Source organism: Lagopus muta, chromosome 1 (genome assembly GCF_023343835.1).
Source record: "Lagopus muta isolate bLagMut1 chromosome 1, bLagMut1 primary, whole genome shotgun sequence".
In the NCBI taxonomy this organism is placed as follows: domain Eukaryota; kingdom Metazoa; phylum Chordata; class Aves; order Galliformes; family Phasianidae; genus Lagopus; species Lagopus muta.
Window position 1 is genome coordinate 31,289,478 of NC_064433.1, and position 18,464 is coordinate 31,307,941.

Genomic DNA, 18,464 nt, shown 5'->3' on the forward strand with positions numbered 1-18,464 from the left:
AACGCCTCCAGACTTTTGGAGCTTTCTTGTGAAACAATTGTGAAGACGAGGGGGAGAAAATTTTAGCGGAAAGATAGAAAATAATTGATAGTAAAGATAAAAGATTGAGACTGTAATAAACTTAGCAAGTGATGGAAGACTACTGTCTTGTGGCTTTTTAAAATGAGAACTTAACTACTATATACTACAAGAAATAGTCTCAGTAATTTCTATAATAAGAAAGAGAGAAAAAAAGATCCTTCTTTTTCCTCTGATTAACACACAGTTGACAAGTAAAATTAGCAACACTTTAATGAACAGTTACATCACTTAAAATTCTGTAATTGTGATGTCAAGCTTAATTCTCCCTTTATAATAACTCCCCAATAGTAATTGGACTACACACTCAAACAACCAAATACAACCAATGAATTAAGATCCTCCAGTTCCTGGAATCTTTGCAACTAGTAGAGATGAAGGAAGAAAGGTTTCACTGGAAAATATTTCTGAGATGATGATGACAGATATAGAGCCAGGCTTACTTGGCAGTTCTACTGGTAAGTCTACAAAAGTCTGCTATCCAGTTCACAGAGGCTACAGGTCTTGAAACAAGTAGCTGTTCTTTCTTTTGAAGGTCTCCTTCATACCACCAATCCTTGTCCATCCACTGTTTCTTCAGGTGAGATGTTTTTTGTGCTTTTTGTGGTATACAGTCTTAAAGCATAATATCAAAACTTGTTAAGTCTATACCTACTGATTCCTTCTCTGAAACTTAGACCAAAGGTTTGCCATTTCCTAAAACAAGCTGGAAAAAGGAGGAGAAAAACACATAGAATGAAACTACTCTAGGATTCAGAGATGATTTAATAATTAAAAGTAGACAGCAGCAAATCCAAACCTCCAAGCAGTTGATACTTTCAAAGCAATTACCTCTTGATTCCAGCCATAATACCAATAATTAAAATTCCCTTCCAAACTCTTTTCTTGATACTCTGGAGTCTGTTTCCCATTTCACTTTTTGGTCTTTCTGAAATAATCATACATTACTTAGCATGTGATAGTCAACTGAATGCATAACTTCACCATTTTAATGAAGGTAAACATAAACAATGAAAATACAGCTATTTCAGCAGGATCTGACAACAGAAATAATAGCCAACTGCAGACTTGGTGCACTCCATGACTATCATTTAATGCTAAAATCTTAAACAACTGTAGTTATGACCTAGATTAAACACAGCGTAACACCCTCCAATTTTATTAATAATATTTTTATCTGATTTATGAACTTATTTAGTAAAAATATGTGTTTTTTGTTGTTTGCTTTTTTTTTAATTTGTTTAAAACAGAGCCAACTCTTGGAGAGTGCAGACTGAAGCCCAGGTGCTTCAGACTGTACACCCTTCTAGACCTACTCAATCTCAACTGCTGGCAACAAGTTGAGAGATCTTCTCCCTGTCCACTTCTAGTTCATTCAAGATGATGAGTCACCGCACCGCATAACCTCTCCTCCCTCGCAGTAACCATCTATCACAGTACTATGCTAAAAATCCAGCTCTTATGATGTCTGGCATTTTAATGTCTTTCCAACTTCTCTTGTTCCCTGTACTGTCTCACAAAATATGGCATCACTCTCATGGTAAAATTTCCTACCATTCTTCTACTTGTTACATGGGAGTAGTACTCTCTGTTTTTCTGAACCATAATTATTCTTTTTAATTCATCTTTAACACTGTTGATCAGAAAAACATGCCTTTTTTTTTTTTCCCCACTGTAAGTAGTTCATAAAATTTGCATTCATTTCCATTCTCATTGCAAAAGCATTCATCTAGACTCTATACCTCTGCTACAGCAAATTCTGTTTCCAGATATTTCTACTCTTTACCAACACTCAATCTAAATTGCTGTTATAAAAATCTAGTTTCCATGTCTGCAAGTCTGACTAAGACAGGTTCCTTTTCAAATTCTTTCATTTACTTCCTCTTAGTCTCCACACCAAATGTCAAAGACTGCAGAAACTAATTCCAGTAAGTTTTCTGCTCTAGTTTTTTGCTCACAACTTCAGCCCAAGTCACACATGGTTTACCACCACTCTCATTTTTAGGACTTTCTCCAAGCTGCCTTATGCCTGAAGGCCATTCTGGCATTCCTCTATCCTTTCTTTCAATCCTTCTTCAAAACAAACTCTTCCAGGCAGCATCCAAATCTTAATCCTTCCCATAATAAAGTGGTAACTGAAGAGATGACAAGGATGTAAAATATTTGACCAAAATTTTCTTAATATTGGGAACCAGACTACAGTTTAGTATGCTGACTTTATAAATACACAATACCACTTTCTCTGACAAGCACAGAAGGGAAAGGCATTCACTCCTACTGAATATAAGCTTTCATTTTCAAGAGTCGTGTCTGAACTTCTTTCTCATGACTATAGCTTACTAAATACAAACGGAAACAGCATTCTGGATTCTAAACACAGCTGCCATTCCCAATCTACTGCAAGAAGACAGATTTATCATTCCTACCTCCATTACAAATAATTTTCCAAAAGCACTTCACAGAAGTTCTCCTAGTTGAGGTGCCACCAAACTATTCAAATCACTGCTCTACTTCTACACTGTCAGTTGAGCAGATGTATAAGATATTCTGTGTGTTCACTTCAACTAATTAAATTGTACTTCTCAAGACGACTACTTGAAGAATGATCTTGAATACTCCTTATCTGAAAACATATTGACATATACATTTCCTTATTTTAAAATGTGCACACAAAATAAGATCACTTCTAAACAACATAATACTTTTTTCACTAGCAACATTTGTGCATAAAGCTAGATAGGTATTTAACTATATGTTGATTAATCGAAGTCAGGATGAGATAGCACACATTAATTAATTAACAATGAAAATCCACAAGTCTATGTTCAATTACTGCCCCTCAAAAGCAGGTTCACTCTTTTGCTTTAAAAAAAAAAAAAAAAAAAAAAAAAAAAAAAAAAAAAAAGGAAGAATGGAGAAAGCTGCCATAGATGAATTAACAATTTTCAGCCGAATGGCTGAAAAGTTTTTTCAGGTGCAAACTGTAACATGGTCTCTGAAGGGCTGGTTCTACTTGTTGCTCATCTAACCCACTGGAGAAGATATGTAAGTTTAATGTCTACTATGCTGTATAAGCAAGTTCTGAAATTTTAATTTTAAATTATTGTTCATGGCTTAGATAACCTTGCTGATTTATTTTCTCTTTGAAGAGAATGACTTTCCACTTTTTCAAGCAGCACTTTCAGCTTTGCTTTTCGAAAGTGCTCTCTGAACACCAAAGAAATTAAAAATGACTAGTCAGAATCATTTTAGAAGAGCTGATCAGAAAGCTACATTTAAAGTTGGAACAACTTTAATTATGCAATCCCAGCACTCAACTAAGACTGGCAATTTCTCAATACTTCTGGCCCGTGTCATATCCTGAGTAGTATTTCTGTTAATAATTTTTTGTTCATTAACTTTTTTAAGCATCCAGGAAACAAGACTTGTGCATGTGTCTTCAAAGCCAATGCATTTAGACTCAGAATATACTGACATATAGACACTGTAAACTGAATGCTGTTGAAAGCCTTCAGAAAACAGATCTGTAGTTTCAGCCCAGCACTTAACAGACCAGCATGCACACTACAGAAAGTCTCCTCCATGCTGGCCAACATTGTTCATCACTGCAGAACCCAAAACCAAACCTCCTTGCTTCAACTGCCTTAAGTGTTAACAGTTCTCTCGGGTTGCAGACAAAACCAAGCATAACATTGTATATTCTACATGTCTCTTACAAAAAGAGACAACATTCTTAATTAAAAATAAATAAATAAACAAAACAACAAAAAAAGAACATAATACAAGTAATATACTAATGCAACATTTGAAAAATTAATGTTGTGTTTCCTACTCTGGCATTACTAAAACTGAATGTTTGTCTTCTTTATTAACGTGAGTAATTTTTAGAATGTAAGCCTCTGGAATACTTCTATCTAAATCACCTGCTCCACATGTATCAATAGTTTTAAAACAGATAATTTTTATTTAACTAAAAGTAAAATCCCTAACTACTTAAAGCACTCAATCATTCAAAGCTAGCCTAATGTTAGAATTTCACTATACACCGTAGAAACTTTGTCACATGTGGCTTTTCTAATCTCTACTGATGATATGATTATTACACAACATACACCAGATGTGGGGGCAAGAAACTTTTTTTTTTTTTTTTTTTTTCCTCATACTAATTCTAGTTATTTTTCTAAGAACAATAAAATTTAGTTACGAATGTTGGATACCCAAGAGTCACACCATCCCTCTAAAGTCACTGACTGAGGCCTTCCATTTTCCATAGAACTAAATACAGGAATACAAAACACACTGGCAGTTTTGGATGGCGTCCATGATTTTTTTAGAGTCTGTGTATGTGTATTTTTTTTTAATTCAACACATGAAAGATCATGGGTTTATTACCCATACCACATATCCTTAAACAAAATCTTAAGCAGTGATTTACAAATTCTGCAGCATTAAGTGCCTTTATTCCATACAAAGCATTAATTACATGAACTAGTTACTATTTTTTGAAGACTTTTAAAGTAGAATGTGTAGGCAAATGACAGTTAAAAGCCATATAGGACTTATGAAAGCCATATAAAAGAGTGATGCAATTATATTACTCAGTTTCAATCTATTTCTTCATCTTCAGTAGCATGGCTTTCCCCTACGATGGTAAATCACAGCCCAAAGTATCTTTAAATGTCCTTTGTCACTGACTGTACTGAGAGGTTTCCAATTATTTGTAATTAAAGAAGATTACGTTCAGATTAGTTTTTTTATTAACCCAAATAATTTATTGAGCATTTAATGCACCCTAACAACACATCTTAGATCCACACTTTGGTATCATGTGTCACATGCACATACAAAAATGACAACACTGGATGAACTTTCAGCCTTGTGGGAAATCATGACTTGAGCCTGATCTGTACTATCAGCATTAAAAGATAAAAGTCATAATTGCAAAAAACAGTTAAGTCATATCAGTTATGTACATCTTCCCAAAAGTGGAGCCAAGATCTCTAGAGTAGTGGGAGAAGATATTATGTCTACTGCAATAAACTCAGATCTTGTATTTTATTTTGTTTGGTTTGTTGATTGCTTTTATATGTTTGTTTGTTCTTTTTCCAGTGAATTGTTGACACACTGTGGAGAAGTTCCGGTACAGTTTTTGAACGTTAATAGCTTACAACCACCAAAGCATCATGTTGATATGTACTTGATATATACTACCCTTAAACAAGCACATACAATGGACACCTTAATCACCTTAATTCAAAAATCACTTCCACTCTTTTAGAGTGTGAGTTTAAGGAACCCGGATTCAAACTAGGTACCAAACTTCATTACAATGATACACCTAAGCCACAAGGTCTTTATTCTCATGTATCAGTATCACAGATCCTGGTTCTCAGGATAAATAGGACAGGACTGGTACATTTCAGACAAAGAGCATCATTGCAATGGGAAACAACTTCAGAAATTTTCTGCTTCTCCTGGAAGAAATGTTCATTAGCGTCCATTTCTCGACACAATGATCCATCAATCCAGAAATAATAAAAAATCACTAATTTTTTGTCTCATAAGTGCAGAATTTTATAATACAAAACTAGTACAACCATTTAAAACAATTTCTACATCAATTTAACTGTTTTTTAAAAGCACTTCAGCATTGCCAATTAAGAGATTTGGAACATTTCAGTTCCTGGAAGAACACAAGAAGGTCTACATCACTGTGGATGGCATCCACGCACTATGCAGTTTTAAGTTACCAGTTATCAAATACAGCGTTCTACCAAAATCTTGTTTTCTCCAGCACACTGGTCACCTAGTCACCTGACTACAGCTATTGTTCCAACTGGGGAGCTGGAAATCTCTGGCAAATGGCTGAACATTTTCTTTTCACCTTGATGAACTACTTTCTGTCTTCTCTCCCAGAAGCCAGTGAAAACAGCTGGGTGTCTAAGGAGAATGGAGAGCTGAATAGTCCATTTCAAATAATTGACTTAAATGATCAAACATGCTGAAAGATGTTATCAGACCTTTGCAAGTAACATCACTGTAAAATGGGCATGTGCAAGTACATTTGCTAGACATAAGACAAAATACATATTCATCACATGAATGAAGTGTTAGATGCATCTCCAGCCACGTAATGAGCGTATCTGCATTTGAGTCTGTATTCCTTCCCACAGACATATATCTTTCGAGGGTGCTGGGTGATGGGGGAGGGAGCTGGAAGTGCCGGTCTGATACCCTTGCTTCTCCTGGTGTTCAACTCTCTACTGGTATCCAGGAAAAACAAGTTGTTGACACCACTGATTAACGTTACTGATGGACTTTGTCCACAAGACCAGGAACATCTATTGCTCCAGGTATGTTTTATCATGTGTAATTCAGCAGTATGAAAATACATAAGCTAGATAAATATCCATTAGATAGCTATAAATGAGGTAGATCCAGAAATAGAAACTACACTAACATGACAATCCACCCATGCTTGTTTATACCACTCAAATGATTTACACATACAGTGCTGTATGGGGATACCTGCAGCGTCATTTATTCTCTGTAGACATGTAATCGTTGTAAATTTCTTTGCAAGGAAAGAAAACTCCCACAAAAGATGTAAAATTCTAAGTCTTCACTGATCAGCTGATGATTACTTGGAAGAATTTTTCCACCATGGAAAAAAATTTTTTAACCAATACAGATTTTGCCCAGAAGGGAGGCCATTCCACAGCATTCCTTGACATCTCCTTGGAAGAAATAACTGGCTTTTCAACTGATACAATTAATAGATGTGTAAGGAATGCAATCAAATAAAGTTCCCAAAGCCTAGCAATCTCTTTTCTGCTATTATTTCTATGTCAGAACAAAGACTCAACAATGGAACAGCAGTTTGTTTTGGAAAGGTTCCACAAGCTCTTTTCATTCTGAAAGTTGAAGACTGCATAAAGTCATCAGAAGTATATACAAAGAACAATTATTCTTTCAAAAGTGGTTTGAAAAATTATAATTGTTCCATACGTGTCTTCTTTGCATGACTTAGATATATATTAACCCAGTTTGATTCAACCTTTCCAATTAGTGAAGATATTTTTTCACTTCTAAGAAACAATCAGATTAAAATATGTGCATTTCATATTAGTTTTGTTTGTTTGTTTGTTTGTTTTTTATGTCAGACAATTGCTGCATGGTTATTCTGCTTTATTTCTCCTGTTGTAAAAATTAGACTTAACATCTTTCTACATAAATGATTTCTAAGCTGTAAGGTGTTTGAAAGAGAAACCTTTGCAAGCAGAACAAGATGCTTTATTTTTGGAACAATGCAATACCACTCTAATTATTTGTTCTCTCTACATACATTCCGATAAGACAAATTATTTATTAACTACTACACTCTGATCATTGGAAGTTAGCATAAATTACTTGAGGAATTAGTTCTACCACATTAATCTCAATGAATCCTTACAGTGGTCACACAATCTATATTAAACCTCAACTGGAGCATACCTACTTTCAGTAATCTCACAACATCATATAGAAGTAATTGAAATTAGAAAGAGAACAAGCTAGCACTCAGCCAGACCAACTTTAAATGCATTGGTAGTATAACATTTAGAAAAACTTTTTTTTTTTTTTTTTTTTTGTATCTTGTATTCATGAGTATAAAATAGAAGTATTGAGAACAGATCTACCAAAAGTTTTCCTACGTTTGACCACTGACAAATGAACCAAGCTAGTGACTTAAGGATATTGAACAAACAATTCAGTATTGATCAATTTTGGTTCTTTCAAAGGAGAACAAAAATCTTTGCACAGTTGAAGAAAGACGTTTTTACGTTCATCTGAACTATTTGTGTTTCCATGAGAAGGACTACAGATGTAAGGACAAATTCTTGATTTCATATTCATCACAGATAAGGCAGGAGGATATCACATACTTTAATACTTCCAACTTTGTGATAAAGGGAACCTTATTAATTTTTTTTTTTTTGAAGAAATACATTATTTAAATTAATGAGATGCTTAAAATACAGAATGCTATGCCAGTGTAAAAATAATGCCAACTCTAATGCAAAATAGTAATAGATGACATGCTTAAAGTAAATAGTTATTAGTCAGACACCATCTGCTCCTTCTTTCATTCTTTTCTGATCCTGATTTGTAAGAAACCACATCAGTATCAAATGTCACTTAGTTCTTATTCAAACAGAGCAGTCCAGACACAGCGGCTACACCAGCTGACTTAGCTGACCTGGGTCTAAAGTAAAAACAAACCCCTATAAATCACCAGATGTAAGCAATTGAACAGTGATCAATTTAATTAACTGAACAGCTTTCTGAAGTTTACGGTATTGTTTTAACCCTTCAGGCTTCTTCATGAAAGGTAACTTGCAATTTGTATTCAAGGGTAGGATTTGGCCAGAGGGCTACATATTACTAGGTTTAAACACTTTAGATTCCCACATATCAAAACATGTCCTTTTTCCACCTCCCCTTAGGAGTAGGATAGCAGGATTTTTTTCAGCATCTTAGAGAAATCATACCACGTGGTGGAGAGGGAGGAGAACAAATTAAACGGATTTCAGATTTCCTCTAAAATCAAGTGTTTTAGTTTGGGGTCCTATATGCCTTTTACAATTTTACACCCATCTTACAGATGCCATATGAAGTAACCCAGTAATTCAGACAAAATAATGAACATGGACATAACTGTGTGTCACAACTACAACCACAGAGTTTTATGCTACACACAAAAGTGGCCTCGAAAATACTTTTTGAAGAGACTGGCACAACATCTTTTAACATAGATAATTGTCCCGAAGCTGCATGTCAAGGGGATTTCCCCACACTGCCCACTGAAATTAATGGAATTCTGCCATGATTTAACGCAATTGGGATTTTAGCCAAAATGCATAACAGTAGAGTATAACTGCTGTTATACAAACTTGTACAACACAGACTTTAGAGCATTTACTAATGTTCATTCAGTGCCTAGGACAACAGCGCTGAGGCTTCTCAGCACTACCACAACATAAATTAATTCTAATACAGTCTTTGTATCTGAGGGAAGCATAAAAACTACAAGGATTAAGCTCAATTATACACATTTTAAACAACCTGCTAAATAACATGACATAATCAACTTCCTAACCACAAACCACTCTATTTCCAATTATTTTACTTTAAAGTCTGTAATGCATGTATTTCCACTAACTCTGCAGAGTTAGTTCCACTAACTAGGGACAAGAATAGGATCTACTTACAAAGACAGAAGAGTTATATTTGCAGAGACTGGTCCCAGATTTGGAATGATCTCCAGTTCATTGTTGTTCAACTTCCTATTTATATAAAAATAAAGTTAATGTTGAAGTAAATCAGAAGCACACCCATTGGATTTCCTAAATTCCTGAGCAGTGTCAAAATTTGAAATTAATTCCAGTTTCACATAATGTAAGATTTCAGAATAACAAACATCTTTGCCAACAAATTTTCTCTAGCTATTGATATCCCTGCGATACAATTAGCCTATACAAACCACTTTTTTTTTTTTAATTTTTTTAATTAAGACAAATGAACTTACACTTCCCGAAGACTATGAAGGTGATCCAAGAAATTGGCCTTGATTGAAGATAATTTGTTGTGACTCAGATCCCTATGAGGTTACAAAAATAAACAACCTGTCAGTTTTGCCATAGACTGTTGAGTAAATCAAGACAATTACAATTAAGAATATGTTATAATTTGTTTCCAAGTACACAAAATTATTTGCTTTATGTTAGTAAAATTAGAATACAAACTCACTTAAATGTACAGGGTTCAAATAAGTGCAAATACCTTGATCACATTCTTTGACAGCATCAAAGAATTTCGTGAACAATTTAAGGGAATTGTTCATTTGGGGTTTTCTGTGTGCATATGTCTTTAAGTGTTTAAGACGGATGACAAACATTTCAACACGCTGACTTACATACAGCATCCTCCCTACCTTTCTAGGGAAATATCTGGCTGAAGCATGCGGTTGACTGCTAGGAAAATTCATAAACCAAGACTCATTGCCACCTCAATCTTGAATCAATTACTGCATCTGTATCATTCTACTCTTCCTGCTTGCTTCTTTAAAGCAGCTCACAAATCCTAGCTACACAATGAGGACTGTACATCAATCTCAATTCTATTTTCACACAATTCAGCAGAATCAAATCTAGTATAGACCTTAAGTAGCATCAGAAGAAAATATACACAAGAAGGCATCTACTTTGAATTTTTAAAAGTTTATGTATTATTGACATTAATATTACATTCAAATGCACCTGAAGTAGCTCCCCCACTTAGCTTGTACCACTCTGCACTAAAGATCCCAAAATATAATTTTGATACAGTTTACAAGAAACTTTGCTAGTGCCTTTGCAGACAAAGGTGCTTGCTGTGAAACAAGCTAGGGTACTAAGAACACAACATGCTTTCTTGACCATTGCCGAGAAATTCATTTCCCTACAGATACCGTGCATCTTCACTGTACACCCTCCTGACCATTTCATTTCATCATGAAATACAGTCCTAAGAAACATTTTCTGTGGTCTTATAAGTACTGAAAACATCATGGAAATAGGAGAGTAATTGCACAATAGAAGATAGAGAAGCTGATTACAGAAACTCAAACTGTGGAGATTAGCCCAAAGATTTCCAGCTGGCCTCATTATCAGAGATAGCTGTGTTGAAGGCCTCCCTCCTTTTTAGTCATCCACCCACCACAACCTGCAAGGTCCTACTCCTTGTCACTATCTTATCTGCAGTGATACAGCTGTCTGCAGAGTGCTTGCTGTACATTATAACAGTTAGTTTATAACACAAGCTCCACTATTTTTAAGGAGCTCTTAATCTTATGTGAGAGTTTGCAATTCAGGCCCACATAGAATTGCATCAGTGCACTTCAGCAGCAAGCAGCTTCAGCATCTGGTTAAGGGGCATAGAAATTTCTCACACTTAACACTTTTTCCAGTGCTAACTGAGCACTGGATCCTAAACACTCAACAAGATGCCTGATAATTATATAAGGGCTGCTCAGAAAGTAATGCCTCCTGTTTTTGGCCCACGGCATCAGAAGCAGATGTTGGCAGTGTGGCAGTAGAGGTTGAACCTTCCCACCAATATTCAGTTACATTTTGTTGCTGTGATGGCAGCAGATGGGCAGTCTGACAAAATGGCACCTGATACGGAAACACATACAAAGCAAAGGTGTCACTGAATTTCTCCATGCAGAAACACTTGTACCCACTGACACACATGGGCACCTACTGAACAAATGGAAACCAAACAGTGGATGTGAACATAGTGAGGTGGTGGGTGGTATGAAAGCAGCAGTAGTTCACCTCTACTGGTGCAGACATGCTACAAGCATGGCATGCAGGCTCTTGCTCATCACTGACAAAAAAATAAAAAATAAAGCAGAACTAATGGTGGCAACTATGTTGAAAAAGAGTGCTTTGCAGTTGAGAACTTGCTTTATCAAAACAGTTTTACCATGCTCTTTGTATCTGTTGTAGTTTCCATGGAAATAAATAGGAGGCATTACTTCTGGAGCAACCTATGTAAAATCTGGAAAAATAACGCCAAGAGTGACAAGAAAGCACTGGAAATCAATGTCAAGGCCACCACCAAGACAGGTACTCATAAGGCAATTAAATTGAGAAGTGTATTTTCAACTGAATCTTGAGGAAACTCCAGGAGACCGTACTTTTTGGGGGAGAATATGAGTCAGTACAGTCACAGATGATGCCTCGCAGAGGATTCTGTGGCTGTCACACATTATCTGCTCCCCGTCTACAGTCTCAAAGCAATGACCCCTGATGATGTGGGCCACATATGGATTAGAACCACCTCACAGCAAGCCAGTTTCAGGGTACATGTTAGGTGCTCCACTTTATGACTACGCCTTGAGCAACTCCAGATCTAGAGAACAAGTTTATATGCAAGAAGCACTGTAGGTCCTTGGACACAGACATAATCCTCAGATCCAGTCATGCACCTCTGCTTCTCAAGGAGCACAGAAGACAGCAAAACCATTTTTAAACTCCTCCTTTTGGTGACCTATGCAGTACCTTTTGCCAGGACTGACACCTGCTCTCTAAGACTTCTCATCTGCCATCTTCCCAGCTCCACTCCAGCTGGCCACAGTCAGCACACAGTGAAGGCAGTCTCCACAGAAGGCATAGCTGCCCACCCCAGGGCAGCTGTACAAGGTCTTGTGGGACTGGCTTCTCTGCAGAGGGGATACCACAAAACCCCTCACATGAGTAGGACTCAAGTCACTCACTTCCCAAGTTAGAAAAAGAGAGACAATCCTCACCTCTGTTTTGTTGTTTTTAAACCAGTTAAAAAAAAAAAAAAAGACAGAAAAAAAAAAAAAAGAAAAAACCACACTAAAAATAATCCCAGCCACATACGTGCATTACAAACAGCATTGATCAGACCCAGGCTCTGGGGTGCTGCTGCTAGGTTTCCCAAACTTGTACACCATAGGAGCATGCACAGAACAGAACTGCAGGTGTGGCAGGCATTTCTGCAGCACAAAGAAGGTGGGGGCAAGTGCTGAGGGAGGCCCCAGAGAAGAGGCACACCCTCCACCACATGCAAGTGACCACAGAGGGATGATTTCTGGGATCCAGCTCAGGTTTCGCACACCTGATATTGTACACCTGTGTCTTCTTCCAGGTGTCTGAACTCCTAAAGATTTTCCTCTTAAGAGATGGAAAACCAATACAGTGCTAACATTTTCAAGAAGCCACAAATGTTAGTTTCATCACTATGATTTTGAGTTCTCCTGTAAATGAGGTTAACCACACTTGAGTTAGAGGATTGCATCTTTCGCTGCTTAAAAGTCTAGTGCAAACATTTGTCTGGCCATAGACTTCAGAAAAATCCAGTTGTTAACATTTGAAGACACCAGCTGTACAGATTAGGGATTCTCATACTGACTTCTTAAATGAAAAAATATGCTGTAACAAAGACCTAGGTTTTATTAGTGATGGGAATCTAACTTGTTGCCTTAAAGCAGACAGAGTAGAGACAATTTTTACTCTTAAACATAACCCAGTATTTGGCCTTAGTCTGTAGGGATTATAAGAACTATGCAAATAAACAGCCAAAGTTTAGCGAAGTTATGGCAGCTAGTGCCTAATTTGTTACTGTTCTTCATGCTTTAGAAAAGATTTAGGAATCAGCAATTATTTCAAAGAGATTTCAGTGTTACTTCTAAAACCCTGCATTTCTTCACCTAAAAACCCTGCAAAAGCTTTATTTAAAATGTCTTTGCCTAAAGGACCTACCAGACAGTAACAGACATGAGTAGATTTGTTCTGCTGGAGTTATAACATGTTAAAAAAAAAAAAAAAAAAAAAAAAAAAAAAACCTGGCAGAGTCCTTAAACTATAAAAATCCTGCAATTACAACCACTGCTGTGCATGATCACCACACTGGAGCCAGACACTTTCACTCATAGCTCAAGTTCACATCCATCTGGAGTCTATCAAGGCAACCGTGAGCGTAACAACTTGCACTAGGTTTCAAACTATTATGACGTGTTTGTCTTTAAACATCAAGGATACTCTGAGATTTTCCACATAGCACATACCTTAAAAAACACACACAGATAAATTCCTCACTCCTGGTTTACTCACAACAGGTTGTCAAACTCAAAGCAAAACAATAAGAAAAACAGAAACTCCACACTATATTGAATAGCCACTTTCACACAGCTTCATACGTTGTTGGGCAAACTATGAATTGGGGACGTTTTAGTAGACATTATTTCAGTACTGCTGACATAGGAAACTTCAGAAAAGGAGTCTTGCATGTTACATTTGTAAGTTAAATCATAGTAGCTGAAAGTGAACTACGTGTTACAATATATATCCTTCACTAGTGTTTTAAGTGAATCTTAAACCCATTGAAATTTCTGAGATTTATAAGCCCTGGATATGAGGTACACCTTAAATGTAACATTTGAGCATCCCTGTTCCAAAGCTACTAATGCACATCAATTCAATACATTTCTCAACATGTCTCAAAACAGATACAAAGAAAAGACTCGAAGGAACAGTAGTGATTCATTTTCATTTGGAAAAGAGCACTGACAATACCGAAAATACAGAAATTATTACTATGCATTTTTCCATTTCTGAATTTTCCCTCTCTGTTGAAACCACATTACAAGGGAGGAGAAAATCTCCACTGTGATTACTTTTACTACTAGAATTTCAAAATCCATTACAGATGCAATAGTGAAAACTCTCTGAAACTCCATTTTTATTAAGAAATCTTCATAACAATAAAATGTATATACCTGTTCATCTCAGGTTCTAATGAAAGTGATTAAGCTTTTATCAGATTGCCCTCTCTTTCAAAAGCTTGGCATAGTTTTTGAGGCCATTTAAAAACCTGTTTTATTAAATACTTTATACTCCCTTTTGTATGAACACCTCTCATAACTCAACCTCTGCCTTCAAAAATGAAAATGCAACTCTGAACATTGATCTTGATATGATAAAAAAAACTGAGGCCTAATGAATAAAGGGAGAGAGCGAGCATTTCTTCACACATTTATAAATATAACTTTTAGACTCTACTTAATTTACAACACTTAGTTACAATTATCATCTTCTTCCTTAGAGAACTCAGAAACCTGAGCCCCAAGTCAAATTTTAAAATGCAAATCCAGCAACAGCTCCTTAATCAGTCCCACTGGGGCCTATAGAGCTGCTAATTCAGCAGAAATCAAGAGAGCTGAAAAACAAAAAGCCAGGCTGTAGCTGTTTTAAGACACTGATCCAAAGTGACTCATAAATCAGTTTGCTATGTTCAACTTTTAGTCTGGAAAATATTGAAAAACAGCTGTGAAAACCATACGGCCCTTTTTTCTGGCAATTCTGGTAAAGAACTAGAGGATTTATAAAATGTAAATACTAAAGATGTAATACAAACACAAGTGAAAGCCATCTTTCAGATTTTCCCTTCTGTCCTGCTGACAGTTTTAGCATTCCTAGGTGAACCTGGCACGGAGAACTCAACAAAGCCTCTGAGAATTCACAAACACTGAGGACGCTGGCCGCCATTCAAACTCTCTTCCTCCCTCCACTTCTGGCTACGAAACATCAGCTCTAAAGCAGCAACATTCTCTCCATCTCAAGACACACACACACTAGAAGTAAATTGAAATCTAACTTTAAAACCATTTGTACACAGTCATTACAAATATTTATCAGCTTCCAGTGAATTGTTATCTTCTGCAGCATTACAGAGGATGATATTTCTGGCTAAAATCACAGCAAAGCTGGCAAGCATACCCTGTTTACACCCTATTTCATGAAGCCATTTCCACACATAGCAGTAACCTCACATTTGCTATTAAAAAAATAGGAGAACTCAGTATACAGGTCCACCTTCTGATTTTTTCCCTTGCACACTCTAGGGTCAGACAGCACTTCACAAACTCCAGTTTTATCTCAACAGGGATACAAAATGAAGGAAAGGCTGAACAAACTCAGAAGCTGACTTCACTGGATGCACTGTCTGCCTGGGAGTGTAGATGGACAGGGGAAGGTGTGAGGTTCGGCGCAGGCCCAGACATTCTCATACAGAAAAGCCTGCACTGTTCTGCTTGGGAAAGCTTGCCTGCCTATGCTGAGAACATTGTGTCACAGTTGTTTTCCAAGGAGTGTTGGAATCCCTGCAATTAAACAGCTAGCCTTTGGCTATATATGCTATGGACTTCCACGGAAAATACAGTAAACATGTAGTAATAAAATTCATAAACAGTCTTTTACAGTTTGTAAATGCACAGTTTGTTGCAACAATAACTCAGCTTATTCAAACCTTTTTTGTATATGTAAAACTGAACAGCGTTATCTTACACGTTGTGCAATCAAAGCTCCAAGTACTTAAGCAACTGGAGGTGAAAGACAATGTTAGCTCTTCCTCTGCCACATTCTTAAGAGGGGAAGGAAGAAAGAGTTGGATACTTCCAAGTCATTTGACACAAACAAAAGAAATATTTACACAAAAGCAGCCAGACCACATGGTTGAAGACACCTACAAAGACATACTCCTGTGAGTTTAAGACCAAGTGACACAGCTGTCCAATGAGTAATCACAGCAGGGTTTCTTACAACAGACCAAAGCTTATTTATACAAGTGGAACTTATTTTCTCACACTTTTGAAGGAATGTGAACTTACATGAGAGTAATTTACACTACCAAGGGAATTCTAATTAGGAAAAAAAAAAAACAAAAAAAAAAAAAAAAAAACACCCTTGTGCTAGCAAAAAAGCCCTGCAATGTGTTTTATTCCTCGGTAAAGTAAGAGCAATAGACATATTTGGATCACTGCTAACATAAAATAACTTGAAAGCAGTTCCAAGAACAGAAGTTCTGTGTTTTTTTCCCCCCCTTTTTTAATTTTTATTCAGCGTGCTGTCACATCTGAGTTTTATCTTACCAGCATTAAACTAAGAAAGCAAGCTGCAAAGTCCAACCGAGTATCAAAAATACCTTCCATTTTGTCAGAAACCTTATGTTTGCATACTAAAACAGTTCAAAAGAACAGGAGAGATGAAATTTAAAGGAAGCCTAGCCAAGCTGTTGAATGTAAAGCAGATCTGGCACTTGATTCATATCCTTCGATCACATAAACCAAAAGAGGAAAAAAAGTTTCTTTCCCCTCACACTTTCCTGATCTGCTCATGGAAATATTCACCTCCTGCAGCCTTTCGTGTGCTCAGTGCCATATGGTGTCAATACAGCCATCCACATTTCATGAGCAAAGCAGCATGACCTCCAGACGAGGCAATTGAGCAGAATTAGCCACAACTAATTGAAAGTCTTCCTGTTTACTTTAAAGTCCTTATCTCGATCTGCTTTGGAAATGTAATAGAAAATTACGGCGACTAATACAGAAGATATTTGAATGACAAGAGATTAAAAACAAATGTGCCAAGTGCCCCGGCTCTTTTCAGGTCTGCAGAAAGCTCCCATAATTCATGCTTTGTCCATAAAAGTTTGTCACAGGAGGTAAATTCCCTACACATGGCATTTCACTAACGCGTTACCGAGAATTCCATAAATCCGTGTCACCGAACCACACGTGGCAACTCCCGGCGTTAGGAAAGTTATTGAAACTATCGGGAATGAAAAGCGAGAGCTGCAAAAATAACACCGAGACCAATAAGATATAAGTTTCGTGGGTTTGGGTTTTTTTTTTAGGGTTTTCTTTTTTTGTTTTTTTTTTCGGCGCAGAAACGAATGCCAGCTCAGAGATTCCGCACGTTCTCGTTGGAGAAAACTTTTTTCCCCCTTCCCAGAACAGCAGCAGCAGCCGCCGCCCCCCGGGGCCCAGCGCGACGCAACGCCTCAGCCCATTGCGGAGCCCCGCAGCCCGCTGACAGCCCCCTCCCTTCTCCCTCCTGCCGACAGCCCCGACGCGCACCGCCGCAGCATCACGCCGCCGTTTCCCTCCCCTGAGCACTGCCCTCCCCGGCCGCAGGCGGGCAGCCCCCAGCGGGCGGAAGATGGCGGCCGGGCACCCCCACATCCCGCGCTGCCGAGACCCCATACTCACAGCTGCACCGCCCCCCGCGGCAGCCGCTCGGGCAGCCGGCTCGGCTCCAGGCGGCTGCAGGCGACGAGATGCCCGGCGCAGCGGCAGGACGCGGGGCAGCGGGCGGCGGCGGGGCCCCCCAGCAGCAGCAGGAGTAGCGCCGGGAGGGCGGCGGACGCGGCGCGGGGCATGGCGGGTTCGGTGCTGCTACCCGCGTCCCTCGCGCTGCCTCGTGGACAGACAGACCTCCCGCCTCTCTCTTTCTCCTTCAGCGCGGGTGGCGACTCCCGCTCATGCCCCGGAGCTACCGCCGAGGAGGGAAGGCGGTGAGGGGTGCAGGAGGAGGAAAAAAAGTGAAGGGAAGGAGCGGGGATAGGGGGCACGCGGCACCGCCAGCCACTCCGCAAACTTTGCAGCGCCTCAGCCCGCCCCCGCCCGGCCCGGGAGCCCCGAGCGCCGCGCGGCCCGCCCCGCCCGCAGCCCCCTCCCCCTGCCGTGTGACGACTACAACCCCCGGCCCGGGCCACCCCGGCCTCGCCCCGCTCGGGGGGGGACGGCCGGCATAGCTTCTTTGCCAACTGGCCCCAGTGCCCGCTTCCCACCCGGAGGCCGCTGAGCGAGCGCCTCAGAGCGCGGCGGGAGCGGACGCGGGCCCCGCTGCTGAGTCGCGGGGTTCCCCAAGGCGGTGCGCTGATGGCGCGAGTCGGAGCGGTCCCGGAGCGGCTCCGGAGGCCCCGGCAGGTTCCCAGCCAAGGCTGGGGTCACTGGCATGTAAAAGGTGAGGTGAGGTTAACTCCTGCCTTCCGGG

General features: G+C 38.8%; 1 protein-coding gene across 3 annotated transcripts in view; it reads right to left on the reverse strand.

The window, feature by feature from the left end:
- The window catches only part of LRIG3 (leucine rich repeats and immunoglobulin like domains 3), a 44,185-nt gene extending 26,119 nt beyond the window's left edge, over positions 1–18,066 (reverse strand). Inside the window, exons 1-3 of one of the 3 annotated variants that reach the window (XM_048947666.1) lie at positions 17,678–18,066; positions 9,647–9,718; positions 9,330–9,404 (exon numbers count right to left, since the gene is read on the reverse strand). In XM_048947666.1, coding sequence (XP_048803623.1) covers positions 9,330–9,404; positions 9,647–9,718; positions 17,678–17,847 — 317 coding nt within the window. In that variant the 5' untranslated portion in view covers positions 17,848–18,066. Of the gene's footprint in view, positions 1–9,329; positions 9,405–9,646; positions 9,719–16,816; positions 17,153–17,545; positions 17,590–17,677 lie in introns of those variants that run through there. The other 2 variants (XM_048947685.1, XM_048947677.1) reach the window with 2 other exon arrangements.
- Positions 18,067–18,464: the final 398 nt, after the last annotated feature.